Source organism: Geotrypetes seraphini, chromosome 2 (assembly GCF_902459505.1).
Source record: "Geotrypetes seraphini chromosome 2, aGeoSer1.1, whole genome shotgun sequence".
In the NCBI taxonomy this organism is placed as follows: domain Eukaryota; kingdom Metazoa; phylum Chordata; class Amphibia; order Gymnophiona; family Dermophiidae; genus Geotrypetes; species Geotrypetes seraphini.
Genome location: NC_047085.1, coordinates 478143938 through 478169179, shown reverse-complemented (window position 1 = coordinate 478169179; position 25242 = coordinate 478143938). Strand labels below are relative to the sequence as shown.

The 25242-nt window shown below is 44.1% G+C and overlaps 1 protein-coding gene across 1 annotated transcript in view; it reads right to left on the bottom strand.

Annotated features, from left to right (window-relative positions):
- ACAA1 (acetyl-CoA acyltransferase 1) overlaps positions 1 to 25242 on the bottom strand; it is a 64296-nt gene that overhangs the window by 33788 nt on the left and 5266 nt on the right. Inside the window, exons 2-5 of the mRNA XM_033931736.1 lie at positions 18921 to 19014; positions 10718 to 10775; positions 7537 to 7616; positions 7269 to 7311 (exon numbers count right to left, since the gene is read on the bottom strand). Coding sequence (XP_033787627.1) covers positions 7269 to 7311; positions 7537 to 7616; positions 10718 to 10775; positions 18921 to 19014 — 275 coding nt within the window. The remainder of the gene's footprint in view (positions 1 to 7268; positions 7312 to 7536; positions 7617 to 10717; positions 10776 to 18920; positions 19015 to 25242) is intronic.

Sequence of the window (25242 nt, the reverse complement as noted above, 5' to 3'; positions counted from 1 at the left end):
TATGTTTGTAGCTCCGCCCACGTGTGCAGGTGGGCCGAGAGACCCCCAGAACATATCACCCCAGGTAGTTGGAATTACTGTGAGAATGGCAGCTTTTTACATTTTGTCCATTGACATGAATGGGTGAAATCTGATTTTCTGTTTGTAGCTCCGCCCACGTGTGCAGGTGGGCGGCGAGACCCCCAGAACATATCACCCCAGGTAGTGAGGGATCTGCATACCAAGGTTCGTTCAAATCGGTCAAGCCGTTTTTGAATTACTGTGAGAATGGCAGCTTTTTAAATTTTTTCCATTGACATGAATGGGTGAAATCTGATGTTCTGTTTGTAGCTCCGCCCACATGAGCAGGTGGGCCGCGAGACCCCCAGAACATATCACCCCAGGTAGTGAGGGATCTGCATACCAAGTTTCGTTCAAATCGGTCAAGCCGTTTTTGCGTGATCGCGGCACATACACACACACACACATACATACCTCCGATTTTATATATATAGATACTAGCTTTATAGCCCATTACATTAACGGGTGCTAGAATATATGTGTGTGTGTCTGTCTTTATTTCTTTCTCTCTCTGTCTCCTTAGCCGCTTTCTGTATTTTTGTCTTTCTTTCTTTTGGCTGTCCACCACCACCCCTTGCGTGCTCCCACTGTCCATTCTCCCTTCCTTTTACCTCCCCTGTGTCCACCACCACCCCTTCACTGCTCCCCTTATCCAGCAGCAGCCCTTCTCCCTTTGTTTTACCTCCCCCCTGTCCATCAGCACCTCTTCCTGCTCCCCCTGTCCAGCAGTAGGCCTCCCTTCCTTCCCCCCCCCCCCCGGTCCATCAGCACCTCTTCCTGCTCCCCCTGTCCAGCAGTAGGCCTCCCTTCCTTCCCCCCCCTGTCCATCAGCACCTCTTCCTGCTCCCCATGTCCAGCAGTAGGTCTCCCTTCCTTCCCCCCCCCGTCCATCAGCACCTCTTCCTGCTCCCCCTATCCAGCAGTAGGGAGCTACTTCAAAGTGCTCAGTTATTTAATAACTGCCTTTTCTCAAGTTTTCTATTGTCATATCTGCCTTTAATTTTGAAACTAACTGCAGTTGTCTACTCCTTTATGCCTTCTCTTTTTCTCAGTCTCTGCTCTTGTCTGCTCATCTTTTCATATCACTAATCCTATTGAATGTTGTGCTGCTCAGCCTGCTTTGTATGGCTCCACCTCATCTTTAAAATACCCATTCTGATATAATAACACTTATGTCCTCTCTTGGCACTGATCTGCAAGGTTAATATATGAGAAAGTTCATTTTTGAATTAAAAGCCGACGCCACGGCTCCTCTCTCGATCCCCGCCTGGTGCAGTTCAAGAGAGTAGCCGCTGCGGCAGCTTAGATGCGCACCGTGGGAGAACCTGGGGAGGAAGGCCGCCGCAGCCTCGCGCGACTGGTCCGGTGGGAGTTTGGTCGGTGTTAAGCATGGGACTCGTTTCCCACACAGCGCCACGCTGTGCTTGGAGCGTCTTTGGCAGAGAGGGGAGAGGCCTGTGCGGGAGGAGAAGCCCCAGAGCCACTGCCATTCAGCGCCTGTACACCGCGCTCCTCAGCATGAGCGGCAGCAGCCGGCAAAGGACCAGCTCGTTCGCCGACTTGGGCTCGGGGCCTTCCGCTGTTGGAGGAGCAGAGCGGGCTTCTGGAGGCCATCGGCGGCTGGCTGCGGTCGGGAAGACTGACTGCGAGGTCCTCAGTACGCCACTGGAGGTGCACTGGTAAATAGGAAGATGTCGGGAAGGTTGGGGGAGGGGGGAAGGGGTGGGCAGCAGACAATGCGGTTAGGGGCGGGATAAGCTTGCGATTGCCTCTTTTTTAATTTTGAAGTTGCCACAGCAGCAGAGATGTGAATTTGGGCTCAGTGTCACTGAGGCTTCCTTCGCTCTCCCAGGCCTGCTCTCCTTCCCCTAAGTACCGACTCCTCACTCGCCATCTAGCGCATGCGCACTCGTGCCGCCACACCCTGACAGAAAAGGGATCAGGGAACACGCGGCGCGAGTGCGCATGCGTGCTTAGCATTTTATTATTTAAGATATACAACGGAGTTTTTCTTAGACCGAGGATGTCTTTCTCTGTGGCAACGAAGTACTTGCCAAAGAAAGGGTGTGCTCCTAGGAAACACTGAGGTCTTTTCTCTTTTTTAAGTTGGAAACGTGTCACATATAATTTCTGATGTTGATTTGTACATGAATATTTTTTGTGTGGTTATATTACAATCTAATAAACATATACAAAAGAAGTACTTTAACAAATATTAATGTAAAAGTACACATAATTAACAATACGATCAAAAATCCTAATGTAGTGTTAAGGAAGGACCATACACTCATGGCTGCTATCAAGGACAAGTTTCAGACAAGCTATACAAGCAGAACCGCCATCTGAGACTGTTATCACATATATGACGAAAGGCAAAAGCGATACCACTATACAATCAAATTAAAAAGATCTTCTGTTTACTTAGGCATTTGGCCGAGTGGTTTACTGACTGTCAAAATTTTACTCTCCATGCAAGCAGTTTTATTTGCTCCCTAGCATTTTTTTTTTTTTTGGGGGGGGGTTCACTTTTGCAGGTAACTATGGCATTGGTTCCACCTTCTATAAAGCACGGTGTTCTTTTTCGCTCATTGAGGACCACTTGGGTGGACCTGATTGGGCTTTGGAAAGGAAACCCTAGAACCACTAGTTACCTGCCGATTATTGGCAATGTGTGTTTCCACTGAACGTGGATAGTGTTAGTTTTAAAAAAGATGGAGTTTTACATGACAATAGGAAACTTAAGCCGTGGTCAGATATTCGACAACAATGTCAGCTGGATTTTTGGCTTATAAACAGCTACAGTACTACATGAGATGGTGCTGGATTATTATTTCCCATTGACACTTAGATACAAGAATTTACAGAGCCCTATCTGGAAAATGGATTTTGGAGCAGACTCTGTATAGGATGCAGGTCTCTGCAGCCGCCTAAGTGGTGGCTGAGAATTGCACACCGGCCCCCTATACAGAATTGCCTAACCAGTGCCCATGTCACAGGTGCCAGTTAGAGAATCGCACTGCCATCAGCTGATTGCAGCAAAGGAATCTCCCTGCCTTGATCAGCTGAGCGGCAGTGGCAGGAAATACCCCCTCCCCCCGAGACTATCTGCGGCAGGAGGGATTCCCAATCTCTAATGCTGCCACCCCCGAAACCCCCCCAGACTGTCCAAGAGAGGAGGGATGCCCACTCCCTCCTGCTGCCACCCCAAACCCCATCCCAGACTGTCTGCGGCAGGAGAGCTTCCCAATCCCTCCTGCTGGAACCCCCAAAACAACCCCCAACCACGATAGGCAGGAGGGATGCCCACTCCCTCCTGCCAGCAGCCCCCCCCCAATCATTGATACCCCTGAATCCCCCAGACCCCAACCCCCCCAGCCTTGCACTCCAATCCCCCCTGAATCCCCCCATACCTTTTGTAGTAAGACCAGCCAGAGGAATGCCTACTCCTTCTGGCCAGCAGGCCCGCCTCTTCAAAATGTGGGGCCTTCCCCTTCTTGATGCATCCTGGGCCAACTGGAGTCTTAGACCTCCTTCCCAGTGCATTCTGGGATGCATTGGGAATGGCCTAAGACTCCAGTTGGCCCAGATGCTTAAGGCCAGTTGGCCAGATGCTTAAGGTTGTTTTGGGGGTTCAGGCAGGAGGGAGTGGACATCCCTCCTGCCGCGGATAGTCTGGGGTGGGGTTCGGGGGTGGCTGCAGGAGGGATTGGGCATCCATGGTAGCTGAAGAATCTGGGTTAAGAGAGGAATCAGAAAGTGGAAGGGAATAGCTAAAAATAAGTTAGCATTAGTAAGATATTGCAAGTGTGTTTTACAGGGACGTCAATCTATGACGCAAACAAAACCCAGCAAAGATTTAACAAACCTAATGCAGAAACCCCTCCAAAGTCCAAGAACTTGCACTTCAGTCAGAAATTCTTACTCAACCCGTGCTATCACGTTATTACACAAGTCAGTTGGGTCTGGCAGCTAATCTGCTGTGTTACTCTCCGGCAAGATAACAGAATTTGTACTTGACCTCTCCCAGCTGCCCACCTGCTTAATGTGATGCAATACGTGGAGAACCCAGGGCTCAGCTTGCAGTGCAGTGCTGCAATCTTTGTGGCACGGAGGCACAACCTGTCTCAACACTATCAAAAAAAAAACAACAGGTAGTGCTGCTCTGGACACTGAAACACAGCAGCAAAGTTAAAAACACTACGAGGTACTGTCTGTTGGATGCATTACAGCCTGGAATTCACTGGTTACTTTTCATCTGCTACACCCTTTTTATTTGACAAGTCACACCCCACTCTTCAATACCATTAAACATTGCTTTGATTTCCTCTCTTTTCGACTGCTGGTTCAATCTTTGATCTTAAGTACCCTAGACTATTGCAATATCATATACAGTGGAACCTTGGTTTATGAGCATAATTCGTTCCAGAAGTATGCTCGTAAACCAAATTGCTCGTATATCAAAGCGAGTTTCCCCATAGGAATGAATGAAACCCCCTCGAGGCCACCGGTGCTGCTCTGTTCCCCCCCCTCAAGGCCACAGGCGCTGCTCCATACCCCACTCCCCCCGCGAACCAGCATCCCTCCCGCGATCCGGCATCCCATCCGCTCGCGCCGCCTCCCCCCGCGATCCTACATCCCCCGCCAAGCACCCAAATAACATCCCTTACCCCGATTTGGCACCGGCACCAGCACCAAAGCACAGGACATGCCGATGCCCGAAGATCCTCCCTCTGGGCTGGGCTGGACTGGGCATCGAAAATCCTCCCTCCTGGCTGGGCTGGGCCATGAACATTTTGAAAGAAACGAACTTCTGATAACCAACCAACATGATTTCTGCAAGGGGAGATCGTGCCTAACGAACTTATTGCACTTCTTCGAAGGAATTAACAAACGGATGGACAAAGGAGACATAGACATCATATATCTAGATTTCCAAAAAGCCCCATGAACGCCTACTCCGGAAACTGAAGAACCATGGGGTGGAAGGAGATGTACATAGATGTATCAGAAACTGGTTGGCGGATAGGAAACAGAGGGTAGGAGTGAAGGGCCACTAATCGGACTGGAGGAGGGTCACGAGTGGGATCCCGCAGGGCTCGGTGCTCAGGCCGCTGCTATTTAATATATTCATAAATGATCTAGAAACAGGGACGAAGAGTGAGATAATAAAATTTGCAAACGACACCAAACTATTTAGTGGAGCTTGGACTAAAGAGGACTGCGAAGAATTGCAAAGGGACTTGAACAAACTAGGGGAATGGGCTACGAGATGGTAGAAGTTCAACGTTGAAAAATGTAAAGTATTACATGTGGGAAACAGAAACCCGAGGTACAACTATACGATGGGAGGGATGTTATTAAATGAGAGTACCCAAGAAAGGGACTTGGGGGTAATGGTGAACATGACAATGAAGCCGAAGGCACAGTGCGCAGTGACCGCTAAGAAGGCAAACAGAATGCTAGGCATAATCAAGAAGGGTATTACAATCAGAACGAAAGAAGTTATCCTGCCATTGTATCGGGCGATGGTGCATCCGCATCTGGAGTACTGTGTCCAATATTGGTCGCCGTACCTTAAGAAGGACATGGCGTTACTTGAGAGGGTTCAGAGGAGAGCGACGCATCTGATAAAGGTGATGGAAAACCTTCCATACGCTGAGAGATTGGAGAAACTGGGTCTCTTTTCTCTGGAGAAGAGAAGACTTAGAGAGGATATGATAGAGACTTACAAGATCATGAAGGGCACAGAGAGAGTAGAGAGGGACAGATTCTTCAAACTTTCGAATAATAAAAGAACAAGAGGGCATTCGGAGAAGTTGAAAGGGGACAGATTCAAAATGAATGCTAGGAAGTTCTTCTTTACCCAACATGTGGTGAACACTTGGAATGCGCTTCCAGAGGGCGTAATAGGGCAGAGTACGGTACTGGGGTTCAAGAAAGGATTGGACAATTTCCTGCTGGAAAAGGGATAGAGGGGTATAGATAGAGGATTACTGCATAGGTCCTGGACCTGTTGGGCTGCTGCGTGAGCGGACTTCTGGGCACGATGGACCTCAGGTCTGATCCAGCAGAGGCATTGCTTATGTTCTTATTTGCGCATACTCAAGGCCTTCTGGTCTCGCTCTCTCCGAGAAGTTACATCAGAGGAAAGGCGAGGCTTGGAGCCAGCGAAGGACTAGAGGATTTAAAGGTATTGAAAGTAGCGTTGTAATGCCCACTCACTTTGGGTTCAGGCCTGCCCAAAATTGGGTATTTGGTGAAAAGAGAAAGGCCTGCGATTTATCAGCATAAGGATGGCACTGAATACTACTACTTCTTATCATTTCTATAGCTCTGCCAAACATACACACCATGGGGTAGAGATCAGAGCACCAAGAAAAGAAGTATATATATAGAGAAAAGTGGCATTCTCTCAGGAGTTATTATAATAATAATCAAATACAGTCAAACCTCGGTTTGCGAGTGTTTTGCAAGACGAGCAAAACATTCCCGCAAATCGTGCCTCGCAAACCAAGTGTTGACTCAATTTGCGAGTGACCCCCCCCCCCCCCACGCTCACGTCAACCCCTCCCTGCGATCCGGCATCCCCCACCAAGCGCCCTTACCCCGATTTAGCACCGGCACCAGCACCAATACACAGGACATGCTGGTGCTGGTGGCCGAAGATCCTCCCTCTTGGCTGGGCCCTGAGCATCTCGGAGAGAGTGAGAACTAGAAGGCCTTAAGTATGCGCAGATGCTCAAGGCCCAGCCCAGCCAAGAGGGAGGATCTTCGGGCACCGACATGTCCTGTACATTGGTGCTGGTGCCAAATCGGGGTAAGGGATTGTGTTTGGGTGGGGGGGATGCCAGATCGCGGGGGGTGGGTGCGCAATGTGAGTGGGGGGGGCAATGCCGGTTCTCGGGGGGAGGGTGTGAAGCAGCGCTGGTGGCCTCAGGGTGGGGGGTAAGGTGAAGCAGCACCGGTGGCCTTGAGGGGGGGAAGAATTAAGTGAGTTTCCATTCATTCCTATGGGGAAACTCGCTTTGATATACGAGCAATTTGGTTTACGAGCATACTTCTGGAACAAATTATGCTCATAAACCAAGGTTCCACTGTATGTTCCATCACCCTACAGCAAAGAACGAGGATTCCCACCACTGTCAAAAGCAGTAACAAGCAAAGTGTGAAAGGATTCGATTCAAGTGTCTTTTTAGAAATATTCTTACCCACAAGCCATGCCAATGTCATAAGACCCATTTCTGATGCCACCTGAAACAAAAGTACTGTATAAATCTAATACTCAAGACAAAATATTTTTATTTTTAGTGATTACATTGCATTGGGAGCTGAATCAATATTTAGAATCCCAGGATAATCAGAAGCAAATCTATTGTGATACTTTTGGTGCTGAAGCCCTGAGAAGAGCACACGAAGAGGAGATGCCACTTGCCTGAGGAGGGCGTCTACCATCACAGGTAAAGAGCACATACTCACCAGCTATATTGATGACTGCTTGTAAGCCCGAGGAACACTGCCTGTTAACTACGTAAATAGGTACGGATTCAGGAATTCCGCTGTGAGGAAGGGGGGAGGGGGAGGGAAACAGAAACAGAAACCAAGCAGATAAAAACAGATGACAATTAATTCAGGGCACAAAATTAACCTTTCCCTATCACCTGTACCCCACACCCTCTCTGCTGCATCGCCCTTTTTAAAAGGATGAGAAATTTCATTCCACTCACTGGTGTCTTTCTATTTCCTGCCTAAAAGAAAGACAACAGGTCCAAAGGAGAAAAAGCTCTGTAACAGCTTTATTTACACGTCAGAATGCCAGAGTGGCAACACATAGACACTATTGGGTGGGAGTTCATTTTAAGATTCTACACTTAAGCAGTAATTTTATAAAGGACACAGCATTTACCAAACTATTTGGGCATATACACACCAATGTACTCAAAAAAGAGCACCTCTTTTGTGTGATACAGTTCCCCCTCCAAATCCGCGGTTATATTCGGTTATTCCAAAACTCTGCACCAGACCTTACCTGGTGGTCTAGCGGCGACGAAGGGCAGGATCAATTGTCCTACGCTACTGCCCCGTGCAGAACTGACATCAAAATGGCTGCCATGAATGCCTGTTGTAGTCTAGAGACTACAACGGGAACTCACGGCAGCCATTTTGATGACGGCTCTGCCTGGGGCAGTAGCGTAGGACAATTGATCCTGCCCCGCTTCACAGCTAGACCACCAGGCAAGGTCTGGGGAAGGGCCAGGATGCACTTCAGACCACTACCCAGAAGTTATGTGGGTGCTAGCCAATATTCAGTGCCAGCACTCATATAGCTAAGTGGATATAGTAGGGCGTGCTCTTTGTGCCGTCCTATATGCCCACTTGCCTATGCAAGCACCGGCATGGAATAATATTGACACCTCCATAACTGCTGTCTCCTCCCTGACTCTGCTGCCGTAAAGTCCCTGTGAGACTCAGCTCAAAAATGGCCAGTTAGTACAGCAATCCAATCAGGGCCTTAATCACATGATGCACCGGGGCGGGGCCTAAGGCCAAGGCAGACGCGTTGCTGGACCCGGAGGAGCAGAAGGGACTGAGCACCCCTCCTGCTTCCAACTTGGAGGTAGGGGTGGGCCGGGCCGGGCCGGTTGGGGGGTTGGGAGGCCTACAGAGCAGGAAGAACTGAGCATCTCTCCTGCTCCCAACTTTTAACAGGGTGTCAGGCCGTGCCGTGTCTGGGGTGGGCCGTACCGTGTCTGGGGTGGGCCATGCCAGTCGCTTGAGGATGGCCTATGGAGCAGGAGGGACTGAGCATCCCTCCTGCTCCCATCTTTTAAGGGGGTGTCAGGCCGTGCCAGTCGGGGGGGGGGGGGAGGTCGTGCCGGTTGGGAGGCTTTTTTTTTTTTTTTTAAAGGCCTGATATTTAGCAAATTATTTTAAAAGATGAAAAAAAAAAAAGCCAGCAGAAGCCCTGACAGCAGTGACAGGAGGCTGCTTCTCCTGTCACTACTGTCAGGGTCTGCATATGCCCCAGGATCGCTCTCTAGTGATCCGTGCCTTGGGTGGGGGGCATGTCAACGATCATCCACATTTGCGGGCAGGCCTTTTGTGAATTCGTCTGCCTGCAAGCAATCGGGAACGGATCAGAGACAGAATCGGGGGTTAGTGAATATAGCCCTATGTCAAGTTTTCTACCACATGCAAATCAGTTTCATGCATATTCAAGTGATTCGCTATCTTGTTTGCATGCAAATAATTTGCACGGAGGTGCAAACCATTTGCATGCAAACTCCCCGACTCAATCGCTCAGTGAGCGATTGAGTCGAGGAGGGCCCTGACAGTAGTGACAGGAGAAGCAGCCTCCTGTCACTGCTGTCAGGGCTCCTGTCAACCGCCCGCAACTTATGGCAGGAGGGATGCCCGGTTCCTCCTGCCATCGGCCCCCTCCACCGCAGCCGGCTGAACACACACCCTCCCGGCTGCTGACGAACACCCACATGGTGCGGGCTTAAACATATGGTAGGAGAGACTGGCCCGCTGTAAGTGAAGCACCGATGGCAGGAGGGAGTCGGCAACCCTCCTGCTTTTTTCTTCAGGGAGGGGGAGGGCAGCAGGGCCACGTTTGTGTGTGGGGGCATTCCTCTTGCAATTTGTGGGTCAGGGGGTCACATTTTTTTGACAGGCCTGCCTGTCTTTTATTTATTTTTAGTTTTTAAGGGGCAGATATTTTGTGTGTGTAACACATGCAAAATATCTGTGCCATGGAAAAAAATGAATAAAAGACAAGCAGGCCTGTCAAAAAAAATGGCAGACCTATCGGTAACACAGTTACTGACAGGTCTGCTGCAGCAGTCAGGTTTCACAATAGTAAAACCCGATTCAAAATAGCCAAGCAATTGTTAGTGAATCAATTGCTTGGCTATTTTGCATGGGGTTTTATAAATTTGCATGGTCGGATTGGAAAATGAGCGATCGAAGGGAAAAACAAGCGGTGGGCCGTTTTGTGAATCGGGTCGGTTAGCAGCAATCATCGCTAAACAAAAAAAGCGTTCTGCTGCCTATGCCTGCTGGCCTAGCAGAAAACAGGCAGCAGTGATGCCCACTCGTTCAAGCCTGCTCATTCAAAATGGCTACCGTAACCTCAAGTGGCAGCCTTGCGGGCAGTGGTGTAGCGTGGGTGAGAGGCTCCCAGGGCCATAGTGCCCCTCCCCCATGCCTCTTTAACTTTCCTGACGCGAGCAGGTTTAGAGACAATCGCTGACTTTAGTGAATCGGGGCCTAAGCTCCATAATAATAATAATAATAACAGTTTATATACCACAGGACCGTGAAGTTCTATGCGGTTTACAATGAATTAGAAAGATTCTATGAATTAGAAAGAATTACAACTTCTGTCTTTGCTCTCACTCTCAGAAATATAAGGGAAGGACTTCTAGTACAATCTCTCCTGAAGTGAAGCTGTGCACGTACGAGGTCTGGAGGAAGTTGTTTTAGGAGCTGACCTCGCACACACTGGGCAGCTAACAGTGAGAATAGATGAGCCAAGGAAGCAAGTGCCCAACCTAATCACGCTCCAGCATGGAGCTTGCTTATGGTAAATCCAACACAAAACAGAGGAAGGTAACATCAGATTCATAAAAACATGATTTACAAAAATGCAACTTACCTTAGAAACTGAGCAATTCGAGCAACAAATACCCCCGCTCCAGGCTGCAAAACATTGCCTACATAGAAAGAAAAACTAGTTAGAGGTACATAATTTTTTTTTTTTTTTTTAAACCCATCTAAAAACCCGCCTAAATCGGCACTTGCACGATCAAAAAGACAGGTCGTCCATGTACCGATAATCAAACAGGGTTTTAGACGTATCTAAAAGCAGCTTAGGCCTTTTCCCTGCCCAGAGAGAAAAGGGGCGTTTTGGGAGGAATGGGTAGGGCGGGAGGTGGGCCTGCCTAGACTTACCCCCTGTTTTACAAAGCCGCGCAGTAACGGCTCCGAAGCTCTTTAAATCTCTATGGGCTTCGGGGCCGTTACCGCAGTGCGGCCGCTAGCGTGGCTTGGTAAAACAGGCCCTTAGTCATCCAGATATTAGAGAAACAAGCCTTAGAAACATCAACCCCTTATGTTCTATAAATTTCATAGCCTGCGGATTTATAAATGGATCATTAGTAAAAACAACGTAGAAGCTTCCCTTCGTGAATATTTCTGAGCCAAATGCCAGCATTTTCAGGCAAGTAGTGAAACTGTCCTCGTGACTTCAAGTGAAGTTTTTCAGCATTGACATAGGGCTCCTTTTACAAAGGTGCGCTAGTGCTTTTAGCACACCCACCGGATTAGCGCTCGCTACAGCACGCGCTAGTCAAAAAACTGCCGCTTGCTCAAGAGGAGGCGGTAGCGGCTAGCGTGAGCGGCGTTTTAGCGCACGCTATTCCGTGCGTTAAGGCCCTAACGCACCTTTGTAAAAGGAGCCCACAAAATGCGTCTCTTTTACATGTTTTTTTTACATAGATGCCACACTGCCTATCCGGCAGCTGTGACGCACATCAATATAAACGGTTACATACTGAAATGATTTCAGCTATTTTGTAAAAGTATTAGGTGAGTAGTAAGAAACATTTCTGTTTTTTATTGATTCTCTCTTTAGCCTGAGATATGCTGTAGAAAGAACAGCCAGTTGTGAGACAGATCGAGAAAAGAATTTTGTTTAAGTGACGTGATTTCAGGCAGTGAGGTTTATGGATTGGCCTATCACATCCTTTCTTTGTCTGCATGTTTGTCATGAAATAGTTTTCACATGGTACAAGGTTTTTATATCAAATAGAATATGAATGCTAAAGCATGGCTTATATGAGTATTTTTTAGTGGTTTTTAATTTAATTTATCCAATCGAGAACACCGATGGTGGACACTGTGCTTGATTTGAGGGTATGGACATTTAGAGATTTCAATTAAATGGTTTATGTGAAAAGACAGAGTTCACATGCATATAAATTTTATAACTGAGATTAGGATAGGTCATACAAGAATTTAGCATTAATTATGTTGTATTTTGATTGCAGAAAGGCAGCTTATGTCCATTATCCCCCGAAGAAGACCTGTTTTGGGTTGAAACGTCCTAATACAGACAGGGTGTCGGGAGTTTCTGATTGTCAACGCTGATGGTGGCTGGATCCACCATAAATTTGAGATAAGAGGTGCCTTTCAATTAGATTAAGAAAATTCATCTCATCACCTTTATAATAATATTTTTGATAGAAGATATTTATAGTTATTTATTCTGTGGGCAATAAACTTAATGGTCATAAATAAAGATCAGACAGGAAAGGGGTAGGAAGTGGAGGGCATAGATGATTAAAAAATATATACAAGACAGGAACTTGAAATGACTATATATATATATATATATATATATATATATATATATATATATATATATATATATATATACTAGCTTTATATCCCCTTACATTAACGGGTGCTAGAATATGTGTGTGTGTGTGTCTGTCTTTATTTCTTTCTCTCTCTGTCTCCTTAGCCACTTTCTGTATTTCTGTCTTTCTTTCTTTTGGCCCTTCACACCCCTTGTGTGTTCCCCCTGTCCATTCTCCCTTCCTTTTACCTCCCCTGTGTCCACCACCACCCCCTTCCCCCCCTGTCCATCAGCATCTCTTCCTGCTCTCCCTGTCCAGCAGTAGGCCTCCCTTTCTTTTCCCCTCCCCCTTTCCAACAGCACCTCTTCGTGCTCCCCTTGTCCAGCAGTAGGCCTCCCTTCCTTTTTCCTCCCCTGTCCATCAGCACCTCTTCCTGCTCTCCCTGTCCACCAGTAGGCCTCCCTTTCTTTTCCCCTCCCCCTTTCCAACAGCACCTCTTCGTGCTCCCCTTGTCCAGCAGTAGGCCTCCCTTCCTTTCCTCCCCTTTCTCTATCCCCCCAACAGTCCAGCATCTCCCTTCTCTGTATTTCCCATCAACCAAGCATCTCCCTTCTGTCTCCTCCTGTCAGCCGCTGCCATGGTGTTCAGCTCCGGCGCGTTGCTCAAGGGCAGAGCAGCGGGAGCAGCGCCACCAGCAGCAGCGCTTCCGGACACTGCGGGAGCCCTTCTCAAGGGGGCGGGACAGGCTGCTGAGGAGCTTCGGGGGCTGCTGCTGTTAGCCCTGGCAGAGACGTCTTCCGATATCGGTTCGATTTTTACATGTCATCGCTGAGCTGGTGGCAGTGCCAGCGCCGCTTCCCTCTCAGCGGGCCGTTTTTTTTTTTTAAAATTTAAAAGCCGCCGCCGCAGCTCCTCTCTCGATCCTGGTGCAGTTCGAGAGAGGAGCCGGGGGTGAGGAAGGCCGCTGCAGCTGTGTAACTTTTTTTTTTTAATTTGAAAGCCGCCGCCGCCACAGCCGGGGCCGCGCATGCGCACACGTGTTTCCGCGACGGATCAGGGAACACGACTTTTGAGTGCGCATGCGCGGCCTAGCATTTTATTATATTAGATATATCATAAAAAGTTCTAAAGATTGAGTCTGTATAAGATAATATGCCCACCACATGTTAAAACTGCTCAGGAAAAGAGAATACCAATAGATACATTTAGTAAATATTTATTGAAAATAACTTAGTCATTATAACATTTAAAACTTGTTTATAGAATTTATATTTTAAGGTTTTACTTTGCATCATCTGATTAGCCCCTTTTTTTCTACTTTCAGTTATAGACTTAGTCGTCCGGCAGTCATAATTGGAAAGTCTGACACATTGCCTGGACGGAACTTATACATTTTGACTTAGACCAAGTCAAAACAGGTATAAGTTCCGGATCGGGCAGCTGAGCTGATGGCAGGTTCACGGGTGCCAGCAGGAGAGATTGGGCATCTCTCCTGCTGGCGAAGATTGGGGGGGGTTCGCAGGTTTAGGCATGAGGGACTGGGAATCCCTCCTGCCATAATTGTTGCGGGGGAAGGGGGACGGTTCCACGATTCTCTAACCGGCGCTTATGACAGACGGTTAGAGAATTGTGGTTTTAGGCAAAGGACTGATCCCTCCCATGCTTAAAAGGTCTTGTTTTGGGTGTTTGGGACTTGGGCAACTTTTTTTTTCCTAGCACAGGACTTAAAGGTAGACGTAGTGGCGGTCTGGGCGATTAAACTCCTGAACGTACATTTTGGATGTTTTTTTTCGAGAATGGACATTTCCCTGCTGCCTACTTTGGGTGCCTAGGGCCCTTGGACCAAAAGGGGACTTCAATGGCTTTTTTTTTTTTTTATTATGCCCCTCTTAGTCTTCACCACCAGCTTGGGAAAAAATTCTTCCTATATCTTTTAAAGAGGAGAAATTTTGGTCAAAGCTTTCAGAGCAGATGGAGAGGAGGGAGGTCTGTTAGAAGACAATCAAACATCCCCTTCAATGCTCACTTTTTAGACTCTCTCTAAAAAACACTAACACAATTAAAGACATGTATTGTATTTCAAAAATATCATAAATTCACTCCTCATTCACACTGTTTCCTCGTAACAGTTTCCTGTGTGTGCTATAAATCTGAATCTCCCTGCATTTTCAGAGCTAAATTTTAGCAATTTGAAATCGCCTCTTCCCAATATGCTCCTAGCTGTGCTGAATCACCAGTCATCCTCTCCTGTGCCCTACCTGGAAGTCTGCCACAACCCAAGAATCAGCATCCACTGCTACAGTGAACTTGTTCTAGTTAATAGTTGCCACGAGGGATAATCTTGACACGGAACAGTACAGCCTGCAACTCTGGCAGAAATATGCTACTTTGATTTAAAACAGAAAATAAACTATGGCCTGTACCTCAGCGGTCCCAGGGGCACAGTAGCAGGTGTGTAGAAAGATTTATGGTCCACTAATCAGTTACATAAACAAATATGTGCCTGTTAGTTTTCTAGGGAAGACCATAATATCTCATCCAGGTTCAGCTATCTTTGCCTACTTACACGACACCAGACCCAGGCTAATGAGAAATAATTTTATTATGAAAATAGAAAAATATAATTCAAAAGCCAGCAGCAATAACTAAATATTGTTCACAAAATATCCGAATACATATATGAAACTCAGTACATAATTATCACACAACACTTGCTAGATAAATGAGATAAACTAATTCTTACACTCTAAATAATTCCTTATAATAATTCCTGATTAGCAGCAAACTAAATATATTGCTTATCACCAAGAATAGCTTCACTTCTCCTTATCCTGAACCACAATAGGATTCATTTATCTAACCCCAGCTGTTAAGATAATAGAATTCCGTATTCTCACCATCCAATTAGGCTTTAGCACAAAATCAAGTGAAAGGGAAGACGTCTTCTACTCGGCACTGAAGATAAGAATTCTTTTGGTATTGGAACAAGAGTTTGTCAGCCACTGGAGAAGCTGTAACTTAGGTTGGCAGTAAAGGTTTCCTTGATGTGATGGAATCTAGAGGTATAAAAGTCCAGTTTCACTCTCTCAGGCAGAGAGTCACAAGAGGTAACTGTTCAGGTCTTAATTATTATAAGATGCAGAGTAACCTATGATAAGATGCGAGTTCACTCACATCCTGGCACAGACTAATTATAATTAGCATGTTTTCACTTGGATCTCGTCAGATGACCACCCCGGACCAATCCAGAAATATAACTTAGATGAATAGCCTTTCTGTATAGAGTCTCGTACAGACTGAGACAGAGGCGCCTTCGTTAGATAAGACCAGCACAGGAGCAATTCCTCCCCCAAGATTTACACAGGCTAAGCATGGAGGCATAGCTGGATGTCCTTGACTAGAATACAATTCTGGTACATACCCAGAATGCATCAGGCAGAAACAGCAAAGATGTGTTCTTCTTTCTCTTCTTGCTAGGTTCAGGCTGGAATGATTTCTTGCAACAATGGTTCAGGCTTGATGATGTCAGAGAGGCCTAACCTTCAGGTGTGAATAAGGAAACACCCCTACAGGTGACATAATAATAATAATAATAACTTTATTCTTATATACCGCCAACAATCTTGCGACTTCTAGGCGGTTCACAATAAAGAGAAACTGCGCAGGCAGCGATTTACAGAGTATAGCAGTGTACATCTGATAGTAACAGCATTAGTAATAGTAACAACAGTTTATATACTGCAGGACCGTGAAGTTCCATGCGGTTTGCAATGAATTAGAAAAATTCCGTAAATTGATTGGAGCATTCATAGTTATTGATTAGGGGTTGACAGTTTACAAGATCAGATTTGGGGGGATTACGAAGGGGGCTATTGTCCTGATTCGTTACCTAGGTATTTCGATAGAGCTGCTGCAGACAAACAGCAAATCTGACTTGGCATGTTATAATCCCCTTAAAATCACAGCACTGTGAACAAGGTTGGGCACTCTTGCACATCGGTAATGGGCTATGAAGTGATGAAAATGAATCCATAGAAAATAATTTCATTTTGTTTCTAGCTCCAATTTAAGATGCACAGAGGATGTTTAGCCCTCCCTGTCGACACTGATACAGTCCCATACAATTTCCCCTAATATTCACAATCAGTAAAAAAAAACCCAAAAACTATTTATTTATTCATTCATTTTTATAGCCCGTCTTCCCAGAACGGGTTATACACAAAGGGCTCCTTTCACCAAGCCGCATTAGGGCATTAAAGCGCAGAATAGCGTGCGCTACATTGTCGCGTGCGCTAGACTTTAACGCCAGCACTGAGATGGCGTTAGTTCTAGAAGCATAGCACGCGGTAATTTCCTGCGTGCGCTAAAAACGCTAGCGCACCTTAGTAAAATGAGCCCAAAGTTTTCAGGAACAGAGATAAATACATTACGGAGTCAATAACATGCTACAGGATCAAAACACAAAGCTACAGAATCAATAACTTTCAACGTATAGTGAACGTGACTAAGCACGCATGCTTTGCAGAATCTAAGAAAATAAATCATAAGAGTCACGAATGGGTATTAACGTATCTGCAGTGAACGGCAGAACTGGCTGGCAGGCTCAGGTGTGCTGAGGTAAGGTACGTTGAAGAAAGGAATCCAAACACCCCAGAACTCGAACGACTTAGAATCCAAACTTTTTTTTGTAATAAATTTTGTCTTGGAATCTGAACTCAGCTTTGGCATCCGAACACCCTGCACATTGTATATGTGCGTTTGTGCCCCAGAATCTGAATGCTGCTTTGGAATATTTGTTAATATTTTACCTTAAAATCCAGTGTATTTACTATTAATATTTGAGTTTGTGGGACCCAGGAACGGATTAATCCAGTTTCTATTATTTTCTTTTCTTTTTTTTCCAATTCTTTATTCATTTTAAAATCAAACAACAAGTGCACATAAATATATCATAAATTGATTACAATATAGCACTTTAAAATCTAACACATAAAATATAATAGACCATTAATGATATAAACCCTACCCACCCACCCTTCATCAGTTATTCTATATAAAATATATTATACAATTATTATAAACATAATTATAAAATTTCCTCCCTAAATCCTCCCTCCCCCTGAGTGTGCATATAATAAATCTAAAAAAGGAAGAAAAATGATGCCTATTCATTACAATACTTTTCCAATGGCCCCCAAATCTTTACAAAGTTATTATAATTTCCTTTTTGCAACGCTAATGCCTTTCCATCTTAAAAATATGACATAACGAATTCCATCAGAATGTGTAATTAAGATTTTTGTAATTTTTCCAGTTATTGGTAATATGTTGAATGGCAACCTGTGTCATAATTAATAAAAGTTTATTGTTGTGTGATGATATTTGACTCTTTTTTCTCATAACCATTCCAAATAAAACCGTATCATAAGAAAGCGCAACATGGTTTTCCAATAGAGAATTTACTTGAGTTCAAATTGAATTCCAAAATAACTTAATACAGGGACAGTAATAAAGTAGATGATCCAATGTCCCTGGTTCCAGATTATTTTCAATGGGAAAAATTGTCTTGGAACTTGAACGCTTTGGAACTCGAATGGGGTTCTGGAACATACTAAGTTCGGATTCCAAGGTATCACTGTACTTCACATGTTCTGGAAATAGCATCTGCGGGGTATAAAAGAGTCAACATAGATATTCCTTTAACACTCTCCACTCACAGGACGCCTCTTTTCTTTTGTCTCCACAAGTACTCGGAGCATGGGCATATATATAGGCCACGTGGCTCAATGGAGCAGTTTTCACATTTGTCAATCTTATTTATACGTGCAGAAAAAGAGGAAAAATGGGACCAAGGGCTAGATTCACTAAACTTACCGATCATGTACCGATGGTTTTGCGATCGTTTCCCGACCCGATTCACTAAACAGCTGTGTGATCAATCTGCGATCCAATCCGCACATGCAAATGAGGGGAAATGCCTTGCATAAGTAGGAAGCCATCGATTCACTAAATCGAAGGAACACCGATTGGGTTTGCCAATCCTAAATGAAGCGACTGCTCAGGACCAGTTGCTACTGTCCTTGCCGACTCTCCTGCTCTCTGCCGCCCTGAAATCCTTGAAATCTCCCTGCTCTCTGCCGCCCTGCCTCTCTGCGAGCCTGTGGTTTTAACTAGTAGTCTAACTTTCTGCTATTTTGAGCACTGAAGGACTAAAAGGCAGGAATTTAACAAACGGAAAACATGCTTATTATGAATTGAAAAACAGCTGGTGAACAACTTAGATTTATAATCTGTTCATCACCCAAACAGGATTTCTATGTGCTTTGTAATGGTCACATAAGAAGAATGCAAGCAGACAATGTCTGAACCTTCCCACTGTAATAATGGCCTTGCAGCTAGGATGGGAAAAGGAAAAAACCTACCTGAGACATTACACATTCTCTGGCAGAGCCAGGACTCAACCCACCCCCTGATTGTAGACCCCTCACACACACTCACCTACACAGATATCTCCCAGCTTGTCTGGACTCAGGTTGACATCTCGAAGTACTGGCACCATCACAGCTGAGAGAAGCTCATCGGGTGTGGTGTCCTGAAAATCAAAAAGCAGAATATTCAGCATGCAGTGCACTTACTCAATTTGCATAGAAACCTGAGGACAGATAAAGGCCAAATGACCCATCCAGTCTGCCCATCAACAAAATCCACTACCTCCTCCTCTCCCTAAGAGATCCCAGGTGCCTGTCCCACGTTTTCTTGAATTCAGACCCACTATTTGCCTCCACCACATAAAGAATCAAGGAACCCAGCAAGAATGAAAGATCTGCAAATACAAAGTGAAACAAGCCATGTGAATGTAACTTAAGCCAGATCGAGTCAGATCAAGCATCCTTTCCAACTCTCAGCAGTCTGGGTCACAAAGATACAGCAGACCCTATAAAATAGATGTTAAAAACAAAAGCTGGCTAATAATTTTATGGACTTTTCTTCCACAGATTTGTAAAAAGGATGGGCTTTGAAATACTGCCTTTTCTTTGTAGTTTACGCAATGAGAGCAGTATACCTACTTTAAAAAAGGTTATTTATTTTGTTCCTGGAACAATGAACTATGAAGTGACTTGCCCAGAGTCACATGCAAATGCAGTGGGAATCAAACTCACAACCTCAGGATGCTGAGACAGCATCCTCTACCTCACACCTCTTTTAAGAATATAAGAATAGCCTTACTAGGTCAGACCAATGGTTCATCTAGCCCAGTATCCCATCTTCACAGTGGCCAATCCAGGTGGCAAAAACCCAAAAAGTAGAAACATTCCATCCTACTGATCCAGGGCAAACAATGGCTTCCCCCCATGAATGTCTCAATAGCAGACTATGGACTTTTCCTCCAGGAACTTGTCCAAGCCTTTTATAAATCCAGCTACATTAATCGCTCTTACTACATCTTCTGGCAATGCATTCCAGAGCTTAACTATTCTCTCAGTGAAAAAATAATTCCTCCCATTGGTTTTAAAAGTATCTCCCTGCAACTTCATCGAGTGTCCCCTAGACTATGTAATTTTTGATAGAGTAAAAAAATCGATCCCGTTCTACACCACTCAGGATTTTGTAGACGTCAATCATATCTCCCCTCAGCCATCTCTTTTTCAAGCTGAAGAACCCTAACTTCCTTAGTCTTTCCTCATATGAGAGGAGTTCCATCCCCTTTATGATCTTGGTCGCTCTTCTTTGAACCTTTTCTAATTCCGCTATGTCTTTTTTGAGATGGACTATATGATGTATGGGGCAACCCTCATTAAGTCCGGTGCTAGACATCCATGAGGCACTGCCCGAGCCTATAGTCCCTCGTCCATTTATAAAGGCTCATACCGATGTTCATTATTTAAGTTTTGAGCCTTTACATTTCCTTCAAGGGATGAGGACCCTTTAGCCGATTTTTTATTTATATTTTTTTGAGATAAGACAACCAGAATTGAATGCAATACTCAAGGTGATGTCACACCATGGAGCGATACAGAGACATTATAGCATTCTTGTTTACCAACCCTTTTTAAATAATTCCTAGTATCTTGTTTGCTTTTTTGGCCGCTGACGCACATTGGGCAGGAGGTTTTAGCATATTGTTTACAATAACACCCTAACATCTAGTATCTATGATTTGGGTTATTCTTCCTAATGTGCATCAATTTGCATTTGTTCTCATTAAATTTCATCTGCCATTTGAACGCCCAGTCTTCCAATTTCCTAAGGTCTGCCTGCAATTATTTAGAGTCTGCCTGTGTTTTAACAACTTTGAACAGTTTAGTGTCATCTGCAAATTTAATCACCTCACTTGTTCCAATTTCCAGATCATTTATAAACAAGTTAACTAGCACCAGTCTTTATCAATGATAACTTTTAGGAGTTATCATTGATAAAGACCTATCATTCCACTACCATATTAGTTCAGTTGTAAAAACCTGTTTCTACAAACTTCGCATTATTCGCTCATTAACTTCAATCTTGGAGACCGAATCAATCAAAATTCTGGTTCATTCTTTGATTATTTCCCACTTAGATTACTGTAATTCCCTTCTCAATGGTCTTCCCCAAAAAGAAATCCGACGCCTTCAATTAATACAAAACACTGCTATAAAACTCATCTATAAACTAGGTAAATATGATCATGTTACTCCGGTTCTGAAAGATGCACACTGGCTTCCTGTTGCTCATCGAATCACTTATAAAATCATCCTCTTGACCTTCAAAATAAAATCTTCTCATCAGCCATCATACCTTCATAAACTCCTCATTCCTCAATGTTCTCCTTGAACTTTGAGATCAACAAATCAAAAACTCCTATTAATTCCCTCCATAAAAGAGTTCTATTATACACGAAAAATAAATTTTGCTGTATCTGCCCCAACTTTGTGGAATTCTCTACCACAACCTCTTCGAGATGAACAAAATCTAGACAAATTTAAGAAAAGCCTGAAGACTTTTTTATTTTGCGATGCATTCTTTTCTGCTTAGACCCTACTCCCCTCTCTTATTTCATTCACATTACTTTCTACCTCTTTTTTTTTTTTAACCCTATTTTTTTCTTAAAGAACCTTCCCCACCCAATATGTTTTTTTCCAAATTCCCCTTTCTCCCTTTTCTCTCTTCATTGTAACTTTACCCTCCCATTCCCTTTTATCCTCACTGTCTAGTTTGTCATGTTAATGTAATGTAATGTAATGTAATTTATTTCTTATATACCACTACATCCGTTAGGTTCTAATGTCTTTAATGTTCACTATATGCACTTCTAATATTTATTATCTCAATTTCTTTCTTTTTTTTAAATTTTTTTATATTTAATGTAAACCGGCCAGATATTTGTTTGATGGTCGGTATATTAAAATCTAATAAACTTGAAACTTACAGATCCCTGCGGCACTCCACTATTTACCCTCCTCCATTGAGGAAAAAATGGCCATTTAACCCTACCCTCTGTTTTCTATCCAATAGCCAATTTATAATCCACAACCGAATATTGCCTCTTATCCCATGAGTCTTTAATTTTCTTAGGAGCCTCTCATGAGGAACTTTGTCAAAAGTTTTCTGGATACACTATATCAACCGGCTCACAAACACGTAAATGGCAGCCATGAAGAAACTATTCCCCCTCCCTCATGACCTTCCCCCTTTATGTTCTATTTTCTTGTTTACTTGTATGTCCATCTTTGTTCATCTAATTTGTTTATGTTTTTTTAATTTAAATTTGTATGCCCCATTTTATATTGTATATCGCCTAGAATCCATGATAGGCGATTAATCAAAATTTTTTTTTTTTATTAAACTTGAAACTTCATCCATGTTTATTCACTCCTTCAAAGAAGTCAGTCAAATTGATGAGGCAAGATCTTCCTTGACTGAACCCATACTGACTCTGTCCCATTAAATCACGTTTGTCTACGTGTTCAACAATTTTATTTTTTACAATTGTTTCCACTATTTTGCCCAGCACTAAAGTCAGTCTTGCTGGTCTGTAATTTCCGGATCTCCCCGGATCCCTTTTTAATACTTCAGGTACTACAGATTTTGAGCTCCACTTGTGTTAGTTGACCACATATCCTCACCACAGAGCACAATTAAGCTATAGTAAAGAACATATTTTAGGTGTAAGGCTTGATTCTGGCCTAACGATGAAGCTGAAAGTAACCAAGACCGTACAAGTATGTTTCGCACAAATGCATTTGTTATACCGATTAAAACCAATGTTAGCGCCATATGATTTTCGAACTGTTGTTCAGGCTATGTTTTGTCTAGACTTGATTACTGCAATGCCCTGTACCGTGGAATAACAAAAGCAAGATGCAGAGCATTGCAGGTTATACAAAACGCAGCAGCATAGATTTACTAAGGGGAGATCCTGCCAATCCAACCTGATCAGCTTCTTTGACTGGGTAATGGGGAAGCTGGATATAGGGGAGTCCCTGGACATCGTGTACCTGGACTTTAGCAAAGCATTCGATAGCGTACCACACCGCAGGTTACTGAGCAAGATGAGTTCTATAGGATTAGGTAACACATTGACGAAATGGGTTGGGAGCTGGCTTGGAGGTAGGCTCCAAAGGGTGGTGGTGAACGGCACCCCCTCCGAAATGACGGAGGTGATTAGTGGAGTACCACAGGGCTCAGTCTTGGGCCCAATCCTATTCAACATCTTTATAAGAGACTTGGCAGAAGGGTTTCGAGGTAAAATAACATTATTCGCCGATGACGCCAAACTGAGTAATGTAGTGGGCAAATGCACAACAGATGAAGATTCAGTGCCCGACAACATGATGCACGACCTACTCCTACTGGAGCAATGGTCTAGGACATGGCAACTCAACTTCAATGCCAAAAAATGCAAAGTTATGCACCTGGGCAGCCAGAATCCATGCAAGTCTTATACCCTTAATGGCGAGATCCTAGCAAAAACGGTAGCAGAACGAGACTTGGGGGTAATCGTCAGTGAGGACATGAAGTCTGCCAATCAAGTGGAGCAGGCTTCGTCCAAGGCAAGACAAATCATGGGCTGCATACGAAGGGGTTTCGTCAGTCGTAAGGCGGAAGTCATTATGCCATTGTATAGATCCATGGTGAGGCCCCACCTGGAATACTGTGTGCAATTCTGGAGGCCGCATTATCGCAAGGATGTGCTGAGACTGGAGTCGGTGCAAAGAATGGCCACCCGGATGGTCTCGGGACTCAAGGATCTACCATACGAAAAACGGCTTGACAAATTACAGCTATACTCGCTCGAGGAGCGCAGAGAGAGGGGGGACATGATCGAGACGTTCAAGTATCTTACGGGCCGCATCGAGGCGGAGGAAGATATCTTCTTTTTCAAGGGTCCCACGACAACAAGAGGGCATCCGTTGAAAATCAGGGGCGGGAAACTACGAGGTGACACCAGGAAATTCTTTTTCACTGAAAGAGTGGTTGATCGCTGGAATAGTCTTCCACTACAGGTGATTGAGGCCAGCAGCGTGCCTGATTTTAAGGCCAAATGGGATCGGCACATGGGATCTATTCACAGGGCAAAGGTAGGGGAGGGACATTAAGGTGGGCAGACTAGATGGGCCGTGGGCCCTTATCTGCCGTCTATTTCTATGTTTCTATAATGGGATTGTCTAAATATGATCATATTTCACCACATCTCCAAAAATTGCATTGGCTTCCAGTCGCCTTCAGAGTACAGTATAAAGCAGTGATGATTTGAAATCAATTCTTGTATGGAAACATCCCAGAATCGTTTAAAAATAATATATTTAGCTATACACCAAAAAGACCTTTGCGTTCTGAGAATTTAGCTTTACTGAAGACGTCTGTGAATCCAAGACTTGTTGAGACTGGTAAAATGACTTTCTGTTGTGCAGGAGTTAAGTTATGGAACTCCTTGGTGGGTCAGATACAAAATTGCTGTGAAAAGGGCAGGTTTAGAAAACTTCTTAAGACGCAGTTATTTGTAGATGCCTTTTTCTAGCTATCTCTAGCAGTGGTCTCAAACTCAAACCCTTTGCAGGGCCACATTTTGGATTTGTAGGCACTCAGAGGGCCTCAGAAAAAATAGTTAATGTCTTATTAAAGAAATGACAATTTTGCATGAGGTAAAACTCTTTATAGTTTATAAATCTTTCCTTTTGGCTAAGTCTTAATAATAATATTGTCATTTATAGCTAAAGAGATATGATCAACAAACTTTCATTTTACTTTTCTGATTATGATAAGCATACTGAGGGCCTCAAAATAGTACCTGGCGGGCCGGGCCGCATGTGGCCCCCCTAGGCCGCAAGTTTGAGACTACTGATCTCTAGTAAAATTGATGAACTATCCATGATCTTTAGTCTTCAAATTATGATATTATTTTATCATATGTCTATTTTATTATGTATTTGTTTTATCATGTGTTTATTTTAATATTATGTATGTAACTTATGTAAACCACTTAGTTTTAAAGGGTATAGAAATTTTATAAATAAATAAATATTTATGATGTTTCAAGAGTACCTGATTGCCATTCCATGTGTTGTAAACTGTTCTGGGTAAATCTCTTCATGAAAAAGGTGGTTAATAAATCCCAATACATAAGTTCAATGTATTTAATATACCGCAAATATAAAACCAAAGATAAATCTAAGCGGTTTACAATTAAAATTTAGAATTTGAAATAAACAAAGTAAAAAAATTATATAGGGTAGGAAACAAAAAAAAAAACCAAATAAATAAAACAAACGCAAAATACAATTGAGAACATGAGGAAAGAGGGAATCGACGGATTACAATAGAAATAAAAAGGTTGGGCAAA